The 10655-nt window shown below is 56.9% G+C and overlaps 1 protein-coding gene across 4 annotated transcripts in view; it reads right to left on the bottom strand.

Moving 5' to 3' along the window:
* Position 1: 1 nt before the first annotated feature.
* The window catches only part of DRC3 (dynein regulatory complex subunit 3), a 65893-nt gene continuing 55239 nt past the window's right edge, over positions 2-10655 (bottom strand). For all 4 annotated transcript variants that reach the window (XM_054709909.1, XM_054709907.1, XM_054709910.1 and 1 more), the window contains 5 exons: positions 8991-9122; positions 7630-7700; positions 6214-6337; positions 657-788; positions 2-214 (listed from right to left, as the gene is read on the bottom strand). In XM_054709909.1, the coding sequence (XP_054565884.1) occupies positions 101-214; positions 657-788; positions 6214-6337; positions 7630-7700; positions 8991-9122 (573 nt within the window). In that variant the 3' untranslated portion in view covers positions 2-100. The remainder of the gene's footprint in view (positions 215-656; positions 789-6213; positions 6338-7629; positions 7701-8990; positions 9123-10655) is intronic.

Here is a 10655-nt window from a genome sequence, read left to right as displayed (position 1 = left end):
GGGTGGCGGAAGGAGGGCATTGGGGGCTGTAGGCTGAGTCCCCACTCTCCCCTGGCAGGGCCACGTGCTGTGTTTTCCGAGGGATCCTCTGGGCAGACACCTAATCTAGAATGTCGCCACTGTCAAGGTTGTCCAGTTCATTCTGCATGTGGTCGATGTATTGATTGATCTCCTTCACTCGCTTGCGGTTCCTCATGATCTCATCCTTGTGAATCTGAGGGTGAAACCAAAGCCCAGTTTCCGTGGGTCAGAGAATCGATTAATATCTCACTGAGTACAGTTTGGGGAAAAGAAAAGTAATTCTTTGAATTTTGCGTAGTTATGTCTCTCATTTACCCCACAGCTACCTGGGTTCCGCTTAATCCATCTACATGCAGCTGTCCCCCCAAAAGTGTGTATACATTGACTCATTACTCATTCCAATGGGTCAAATCTGAAAGGAAACCAACACCAATTGGCCTCTGTTAGAATGTGGGTACGTTCTGGGACACCCTGTATTTGAGTTAGAAAAGCGATGAAGCACATGACTGGGCAACGTGCAGTCTTCAGTGGAGAATTGGGTAGTTTTACTTCCTCATTTCTTACCGCAGAGTTCCCGCTCCTCCCTGGCCATGCTAGAGCCACTGGTGCCGCCTGCCAGGCGGCAGATCACTCACCTTGTCCACTAAGTGTGTGCACCAAGAGTTGACTCTGGTCACCAGCTCATCTTCTCGGTTGTCAATCTTGAGAAGATGGATGTCATGTGATGTCCCAACAGCATTCACAATTGTGTCTTTGTCCACAAAAAGCTGGTGAGCGGAAGATGAAATGAGCAAGTGTGTCTCGTTACTCCCTGAGCAAAGCAGGGAGCCGAGAGGAAGGAGCCCGGAGCGTCCGGCTCGGGGTGGTGCTGTGCTGCTGCCCGCGCCAGCGGAGAGCAGCGGCGAGTGTCATGGAAAAGGGTCAACCAGGGCAGACTGCAATCCCAGGGAGAAGGCAAAGCATGCCTAGGGCTGACCTCACTGAGGACATTGGCTCTCACAGGGGTTCCCCGCGTTTGCCTGGACCCTTGCAGCTCGGGTGGGAAGTGCGAGGCTGGTCGAGGGTCTCGAGGCTGCTCTGAGGCAGAAGACCCTGCCGACAGAGGGGCGCCCATGCCACGTTGCTGCTCCACTCTGTTCACGCTAACCAACTCCAACCTGGCATCGCTCTTAGGGTCTCCTGCCTTCTTGCATTCCTGACCTTGTAAAACGTTGAAAACAGCCACCCTCCATGAGGCCTGGCTGGTGCTAGGCGTTCACTGTGGCACTGTGTGCCTGGCACAGTTGAAAATCAAGTGGCATCCATCGCTCCTCTTTGGATTAGCTCTGACAGCCATGAAAACAACTCCGCTAGCACCAGACCTCCGAGTGGCTATCAAAGGTTAAAGCAAGATTTCAAAGAGGAATGAAGCCACCCAACCACATTGCTTTTCCTTACACTCTTGTTATTAGCTATAAGCCAATGATTAAACTATGGATGGAAGAAATTTTGTTATATAAAATTTTGTTATAAAATATTTTATGTAATATTGTTAAAAAAAAAGAAAGAAATTTAAGTGGCATTATTTCCCCGGGCAGGGAAGCTGCCAAAGCGCTCAGCAAGCGTCACCCCCATCCCCTGGGAAGGCGGTCCTTTGTAATGCCCAGGACAGCGCTGGCTGAAGGCCCTGCACTGGAGAGGCCGGCAGAGAGAGTACTTGTTTGTTCTTTGGTGTAGCAGTGGTTACGTTAATAGTCTCCAAAATACGTTCTGTGCAATCTTGAGATGTTAATATTTCTGGAAAAAACCCACAACACTCTTTGGTCAAGTGCGTTTGGGAAGTTTGCACAGCCTGAATTTCACGGTGCACAGAGCCTTCCAGCGGAAGCTCTGGGAAGTCCTGTAGAAAAGAAACTTAACTTTTTCTCTCAGTTTTGCAACTTATTTGGCCACAGACTTCTTTTCAGAGTAAAACCTGTTACTATTTCATGGGATGCTGGTTTCCACAGAATCCCAAATGGAGAGGCCACGATGGCTGATGCGGGGAGTGGGGCCTCTGAGGGAGCAGCTAGCACCGTCACACACAAGTGACAAGATGTCATTACGTTCTTCCTCTGTGCATAGCAGGTCCCAGGCCAGGCTCTGGGAAGGTGCAGACACATGCCACCCGCCTGCGTGAGCCTCGGGCAGTGGGCACTGCAGAAGCTGTGCCAGCTGTTCCCAAACCAGCACAGCCACAGCATCCACCCAAGGTCCTTGTTCTTCATTTTAAAACGTGGGTTACAGCCCTAGCTGGTTTGGCTCAGTGGACAGAGCGTCAGCCTGCGGACTGAAGGGTCCCGGATTCCATTCCGGTCAGGGCACATGCCCGGGTTAGGGCTCGATCCCCAGTAGGGGGCGTGCAGGAGGCAGCTGATCCATGATTCTCATCATTGATGTTTATCTCCCTATCCTCTTTGAAATCAATAAAATATGTTCAAAATAAATGAGATTCCCCCCTTCAAAAAAAGTGGGTTACAGCTGATCTCTGAAGCCAAGCAGAGAAACGTCCTCCCACAAAGTCTGAAAATGTAGAAGTCTGTTTTGGAAGTTGTGGGAAGTGGAGTCTGCTTGGGATGGACGAGGTAAGAACTGGTTATGAAAAACTGTGACTTTGTAAAATACAAATGAAAGGAATCGGATTTAAAGAAATGGTTTTAAAACCAAGTTCCAAGTTGTTTCTGGCCTAGAATGGTGACTCCGTCAGTGTGCCTTCAAAACAGTTCCTGTGAGGAGACTTCTAGATCCCCTCCATTCTGCAGGTCAGCGCCCTCCGGAGAGCGGGGTGCGCAGAGCCCTTGGGGAGCGGCAGCCACCCTGTGCTGTGGGCCGTGTGGCCATAAAGAACTTTCCTTTTAAAGCGACGTGTTGGGGCGCGAGGCTGAGAAGTGTGCGCCCTCCCCAGGGCCACCGAGATGCTGGTGGCTTGAGGATTGCTTGCTCCGTGTCCATGTGGGATTAGATCATGCTGCCACGCCCATCCTGGGCACCTGCCCACACTGCGGCCCCCTCGCCAGGGAAATGAGCTTGGCCAAAGGGGCAGTGACCGGTGCTGCCTGCTCCTCTGCCGAGGGGGAGCCCTCGGGTCCCAGGGGGGATCTTGTCACAGCCACCCTGCCCAGGGACTGCTGGCCGGGTCCCACCCACTGTCAATTAGCAACTCTGAGCCTGCCCTGGGCAGGCGGGACGCGTGCCCAGAGGCTCCTTGCTGTGCAGTGCTCCCTGCGCAGTGCTCCGCAGCCCTCAGCCCTGGGGGAGGGAGCAGCGTGTTCACTCCCGCTGCCCTGGCCACGCGCGGCGCTGCCTGCCGTGCCACGGGGCCTTCCCTTGCGCCAGCGCCGGGCATGTGCGGTCAGCTTTTCTCTGCAAAGAGGTGAAGGACTTGACATACAGAGGTGGCCCTAAGTGTGGCAGGAGCTGGTCACAAGCTCTCCGCTGGGCAAGCGTTTTAAAGAGCCTCAGCCGTGTGACTTCTGGTCATGACGCGCTCGTTGATCACCACCCACAGAGCCAGGCTTTGGGGCCGCCTGCTGCCTCGTCTGAACCCCCTCTTGCTACAGGCAAAGTAGACGTTTTGTGACAGGCTTTGAGTCAAGCCTCTTCCTGTCCCAATTCTGCCACTTCCATGCTATGTGTCTTAGGCGGGTTATTCTCCGCTCTGTGCCTCAGTTTCCTCATCTGTAAGAGGGAATCATAATGGCACTGATATTACTGTGTTGATGTGGAGATTAAAAGAGCAAATACATGTCCAGGGCCTCTGAGACCAGGCGTGGGGAGGCCTGCGGAACTGTGGCTGTTGGTGTCATTGTTACTTTGCCAGCCAGGGCATGCTCTCCCCCCAGCTCAGCGCGTCCACGGCAGTGCTGACCTAAGGACACACCCAGTGGGGAGTCCTGGCGATGCTGCGGCTGCAGCGCACACCTGCCCGCACCTTAGCGGCTCCCATTGCCCATGGAGGCCAGGCGCCCAGGCGCCTGCTGGTTGTCCCTTGCAGGGAGCCCCTCATCTCAGAGCAGAGCCCTGCTACCCTCGTGCTTGGGGCCACAGGCAGACTGACAGCAGCTGCAGGCCAGCTCCGGGCCTCGGAAAGCCTGCAGCCACTCAGGTCCTCACAAGTGGGCATCTGGGACCCAGTTGAGTGGCGCTCCCACCTACCAACTGTGCCTGCCGTGCCCCATTGCCAGCTCTGGGAGCCCCCCGCCTTCCCACGCATAGTGAGCATCACATAAACAGCAGCACCAGCAGCTGGAGACTGCGACAGGGCTCTGCCGGCGAGGCCCCGGAGAGACCTGGTTTGTCAGGAAGGTGATGGGGAGGCCTCTGCAGGAGCTGACATTTGCGCTGAGATCTGAGTGACAAGAACAAGCCAGACCAGGAAACCCAAGGGAAGAGCATACCTGGCAGGCGGAATGCCTTGGAGAGGGGCAAGCCTGGAGGTCTGGGAGGGGCGGGCCACGGGCAGGAGAGGGCTGCTGGGCAGCAGGCTGGGCACAGGGTCTGGAGCAAGCATGTCAAATTCGTGGCCTGTGGGCCACATGTAGCCCACAACGAATATTTTTGCCGCCCAGCCAATGTAACGGTATGTAAGAAACATTTTAATAAACATTTCATAACTTAATTTTTACAATATCCTGTTACACATAATCTATATATATAAAAGCCTAAGCGACCGCCCAACCGTTCGACCAGTAGCTATGCCATGCACTGACCACCAGGGGACAGACGCTCAACGCAGGAACTGCCGAGCTGTGGTGACTTGGCAGCTGCGGTTCTCCAGTGACGCACCCGGAACCAGAGAGGAGGGAGCCCGATTCCAGGGTGCGTCACCTGAGAACTGCCCTCTCGCAATCCGGGACCCCTCGGGGGATGTTGAAAGAGAGGTTTTGGCCCGATCCTCGCAGGCCAGGGATCCCATCGGGCCTCTAGTTATTAATAATGAACTACAACGTTCACTAATGACTGATGACTATAATCGTGTTGCATTCATTTCCCTTACACGCCTTACACGCAGGCGCACCATTTCTCTCCACTAACACCAGCAGCGAATATTTTAGCAGCCGATGGCCACGTCACTAGTCTTGGACTGACTTGTTTGGTGTGCGCAATAGGAAATATTTCACTTTTGGAGAACAAGAAAAATAGGCTTATTTGTGTTATGCTTATTAATTTGTGCAGTTATTCAGTGTCTGGTAAGTTAATGTTCAAGAAAAAAAATTAATTTTTATTAAAATGTTCTATTTTATGTTAACGATTACTCATTTATTTCAGCCCTTTGTATTCAGCATGTCTCTATCGAAATGAGAATAGAAGCTTTTGTTTGTTTGCGGCCACATCCACTCACCCCTTGTTGATTGGGCCGTGTCAGCCTTTGCGTCTCACACGCTTGGTCTGGAGGGTTGGGATGAACAGCCGGGGAGCCATGAGAATGTGTGCACAAGACAGAGTGCTGGGGTGGGTTTTCAGAGGCTCTCCGGCCCGGGGGGTGGAGGGGGAAGGGGGGGAAGCGGCCTGCAGGAGGCGTGGTCCAGGCAGAGCCGCTGGGCCTGAGTGGAGGGAACATGGAGGTGGGGAAGCGGAGACACTGGCTGGGATGAACGAGGAGGAAACCAGCTGCTCCTGACAGGAAGGTGTGTGGGCCTGGGCCTTCCCTCGCTGACCATGGTCTTCCCAGAGACCTGACCCCTGCTGCCCACCCTCAGGCGGGGACCGGGCAGCGTGGGCGCAGGCTGACCCTGGGCCTGTGGCGCCATCACGGGCTGTGCTGGGGAAGGGCCGCGAGGTGCTGACCCAGACTGGCGCGGCCGCTCCCCCTCGGCAGTGCTTCTCCGCGGAGCCTGGGGGCTAAGGGCCTTCGGGGAGTGGACCTAGCTTCTATGTGCAGGGCCTCTCCTAGGAAACCCCGAGGCCCCGCAGCAAGCAGCTTGGAAACCACCTGCCCCGGCCGGTGAAATACTGATTATCATGCGCCTCTAGCTGAGCCGCCCCCACCCACCCCACAGGGGTTTGTTAGCCTATTTCTCCTGCCAAATGGCGTTATTGTTCCCTTTGGCAGATGAGGAAACTGAGGCCCCAGAGGTGTGCAGGCTTCCTGGAGCCACAGAGCTGGGTGGACGCTGCCTGGCCCGGCCCCCACCAAGCCTGCGCCTCCACCACACTCGCCCCCAGTCCACTCACCGCCCGGACGTCGTCAGGCAGGTCCTCGTCCAGCTCGCCCTTGACCACCTTCTCCAGGGTGTTGATGGAGATCTCCAGGAGCTTCTCGTGGTGGTGGTTCTCCAGGTCCCGGCACTGGGCCATGGTGCAGCCGCGAGTTAAGCAAAGCCGGTGCAGCGGGCAGGCGGCCCGGCCTCGGGCTGGTCATTGTCGTTAGGTGAGAGCAGACTCTTAGGGCCAAGGCAAACTCTGGGTGCAGTGCACCGTGGCCTTCACAGCTGTCCCCCACGCGCGCCTCACCCCGGGCCAGCCTGACCCCTTGCCCCATTCACATCCCTGCTTCCCACTGATCCTGGCCCTGGGCTCCCCAAGTGTCCCTCTGCCGCCCACGTCTCTCCATCCCACCGCCTCTTCACCTGTCAGTACACTGAGACCTGGCCAGCGCTCCAGCCCTTTTCCTACCGCGGCAGCGAGTGGCTAGGGACGGGCAGGTGCACACCGTCCCTCCTGCGCTCATGGCTCTCTCTCCAGGAGCCTCCCACTCTCCAGTGTGGCCGACGGGCCTCCTCTCGGACCCAGAGCTCCGACTCTGCCTCAGGACCTTTGCATAGGCTGCCTCCTCTGCTACGTTCCCTGTGGGGGACCCCCCCCTTGGGAGGCTGCAGCCTGGTCTCTGGGCCAGCAGTTGTCTCACACAGGACAGGGCTCTGAGATCAGGTGGCTGAAGGGTTGCTCATGCCCAGATGTGGGCTTCGGACCCAGGGACTCAGCCTGCCCGGCTCATTAGGAGTAATTCCTCAGCGTCTTCACCTTGGAGGTTGTCCCGCCCCCTGGGTGTGTCTACCTGCAACACAGGGAGCGGGGGATTCTGGGATGTGGTCTGTCCTCCAGTGTCACTCATTTGGGAATAACCCTCCAGGACTTCTACTGCAAACACAGCTCCTCCAACCCCACCCAGAACAGCAGCCCTGCTGGTGCTACTGGAACAAAGCTGGGGGACCCCTCCGACCAGGGAGCTCTGAGCGCTCTGCTGCCACGGCTCCATCCTGTGAAGGGAGCTTTTGTCCCTGGTGGAAGGCAGGTCTGGCTTTCCTTCCACTGCAGGGCGGAGCGCCCCACTCAGTCGGTTCCTGTGATGGACTGAGGAGCGTCCTGGTGGAGGTACGGACCTTCCTCCACCAGGAGGCACGTGGATTTCTGGGAAACTGAGGTGCCGGCTTCTTTCTCTCTGACAACTGTCTGTGGCTCTGGTGGCAGTGGAGGGCAGGCGCCCGACCCAGGTGCCGCCTGGAAGGGAACCCTATCTGTGGGCATCCTGCCGGGTCTGTGCTGCAGGGTTACCCGCCCCTGCCTTTGTTAAGCGGGGAGCAGTGTCGCGGCCAGGACAAGCCCAGGGCCCGGCAGCGCCTCCCAGCCACTTCGCGAAGGAAAGGATATAGGCTTTGGACATTTTCGACAAAGAGCCCCACCAGGTCGATGATGTTCCTCTCGAACATGTTTATCGTCTCCTGGAAGCGGGAAAGAGCACGGTTAGCACGCGTGTTTCACAGGACCCCGACTGCCCGAGCCTCAGAGCCAAGGCCGGCACCTCCTCCCCTCACAGCCTCAGGACAAAGCAGCCACTCGGGCCGTCTCCGCGGGGTTGGTGCCCGACCCTCCTCCTCCCTCCTGACCTCGGTCCCAAGTCCATCGGCCTCTGGCCATTTCAACTCACTCGCTGCCCCTTGAATAGTTACTGTGATGCTTTCTCCAAGCCTCTGCCTGTTCCCTCTGCCAGGAACACCTGTTCCGGTCTTAACGCCGCCACTGCCACCCCAACACACACACACACACACACACACACACACACACACACACACACACAGCTAGTCTCCTTCCTCTGGGCCTCTCAGTGGCATCACCTCCAGATCACAGGGAGGGCGTCAGTGAGATCCGGACTGCCCGCGTCAGCAGGCCTGCTCCACCACTGTATGTAACTCTGGGAATGTCATTTAACCTCGCTGCGCCTCAACTTCCTCATCTATGAAATGGGTTTCCTTTGTAGGACCTGTCTCATGGAGTTGTGGTGAAGCTTAAATAGGTTACTTCACACAAAATGCTTTGCAAGGTGCCTGGCAGAGAGGAACCCTCAGTAATCCCGGCTGTTCCCATCCCCCACCTGTGCCCTGAGGGAACCCCGCACGGCTGCACCCCGTGCTCAGCAGGCACCTGGCCTAACCGAGTTTCATGTTGCTGCGGGAGCAATGGCAGATGAAGCAGGGTGAAGCCTGTGACCCAGCAGCCCAGGACTGGCCACACCTCAATCCGCCACAGACCAGGGCTGCGGGGTCTGCGGGCAGCGTCTGCTCCGTGAGGCGGGAATCTCTCCGCGTCTGAGGTGCCACGGGACGGGGAGGCGTTGATCAGGGGCTATCTCTTGGCCCAGCCATGCCCTCAGACCCGCAGACTGCCTGTGAACACGCCTGTCACCGGCGAGGTGTGGGGTTTCGATAGCAGCACTTCCAGGCCCACCCTTAGTGCCGAAGCGCAGGCGCCCCGATGGCCAGCACTGCAGGCTGGGACGCAGAGGAGCCTTCGTTTACCCCGAGTGGGGGCCACTTGCTCCCTGAGCACCGGCAGCTCCTTGGTCTAACCCTGACCCTCTCCCCAGGCTCTGGCTCTTCCAGAGGAATGAGCTCACCCTGCGCTGCGAGAGCCCCTCAGAGTAAGGGGGGAATGCATGGGAAGCCAACAGGCAGCACCAGCCCCCGGGGTTAAGCTGGGGGCGCGCCCTCATCGCGTGCCAGGGCCCCGCGCACCTCCAGCTGCTCCACCAACTGCATCTCCAGCGTCATGAGCACGCTGGACAGCTCAGTGATGTCCTCGCTGTACGCCACGATCCTCGCCTCCATGCTGGCCAGGTCGGACTCGTCGCGGATGGCGCTCAGACTCTGGAAACAAGAGCCTGTGCGTGAGGCGTCACAGCTAAGTGTACGTAGTGAGGGCGACAATTTGTTTTGTGGGTAGGAATGGGACCCTGGGTTTGGACTGCCCACACTCAGGGGCAGCTAAGCCTCATGTCAGCGCCTGAGCCTGCAGCAGCTGCGCACTATCCATCCCCATGGCTGGGGGGCTGGCCCAGCACGGGCGAGCACATTTCACTCTCAGCATAGGGGGCCGGCTGGGCTCTCAGCATAGGGGGCAGGAGCAATGGCTCCCTGAGTCACTCAGCAGCATTCACCTTGAACGAGTCCTTTCCATTCTCTAAGCTCCAGTCCCCGCCCGTGAAGGGGAGAGAACTCCTGCTTCCCAAGCCCTGAGGCGGGCAGGGCTGCGCCCCATCACGGTGGCGCTCGGCCCACGAACGCCGGAGCACAGGCAGGGCAGACACGCAAATACACGACAGGTCCAGCCTGAGGGACCCGTCAGACCCCACAGGACCCCGCGCCGGGGGTGCGAGTAGTGAGCAGGCCGGCCACTTGGAAAGGGAGGTGCTCGGGCCGGAGGCACCTGGGCCAAGGCCAGCACGGAGCACCAGCCGCTCACTAACAAGGGGCCGGGCCCTGGCCCCACGCACACGTCAGCTTGTTTCTGCTGACACTCGGTGTTAGTTGTGAAGGAAGAGGAACTGGACGAGGTTTGAGGTGTCTTTCTAATAATGGCTACCCCATCTGGAGAAAAATCAGGTTCAATGCCTATCTCAAGTGTTACATGAAAATAAATTCTGGACAGAGCAAAGATTTAAATGTAAAAATTAAAGCCATAAAAGTACTAGAAAATATTGGGGGACTTTAAATAAATAATCTCAAAGTGGAGAAGTCCTTTCTAAGTATAAGCAGAAGAAAAGACTGATAAAGTCTATCACATATAATTTTTTAATATTCTGAATGAAAATACACCAGAGACAAAATAACAAGATAAACAGCAAACTGGGAAAATGTTAGCAACTTATTTCACTGACACAGGGCTAATTTCTCAATATATAAAGTGCTCCTACAGAGTAATCCTATTTAATAAAGAGGTAATATGCCAATTAACCCTCATGCCCTCACAAGATGTCTGCCTATGACCAGGCTAGCAAGGGGGTTAGTGAGGGATGACCAAATGACTGAACAAGCAGGCTGCGTGGGGCAACCAGGCCAGCAGGGAGGAAGTTGGGGGTGACCAGGCCAGCAGTTAGGGGTGACCAGGCTGGAAGTTGGGGGCAACCAGGTTGGCAGGGGGGGCAGTTGGGGGCGATCAGGCCAACAGAGGGGGCAGTATGGGGTAACCAGGCCGGCGTGGGGGGCAGTTGGGGGTGACCTGGCCAGCAGCAGGGGATAGTTGGAGGAGACCAGGCCAGCAGGGGGTGGGCAGTTAGGGGCAACCAGGCAGGCAGGCAGGTGAGCGATTAGGAGCCATCGGTCCAGGGTTGTGAGAGGGATGTCCTCAGGCCTAAACTGGCAGTCGGACATCCCCTGAGGGGTCCCGGATTGGAGAGGGTG

Source organism: Eptesicus fuscus, chromosome 20 (assembly GCF_027574615.1).
Source record: "Eptesicus fuscus isolate TK198812 chromosome 20, DD_ASM_mEF_20220401, whole genome shotgun sequence".
Classification (NCBI taxonomy): domain Eukaryota; kingdom Metazoa; phylum Chordata; class Mammalia; order Chiroptera; family Vespertilionidae; genus Eptesicus; species Eptesicus fuscus.
The sequence above is the reverse complement of the archived record's forward strand: the minus strand, read 5'-3'. Positions and strand labels throughout refer to the sequence as shown.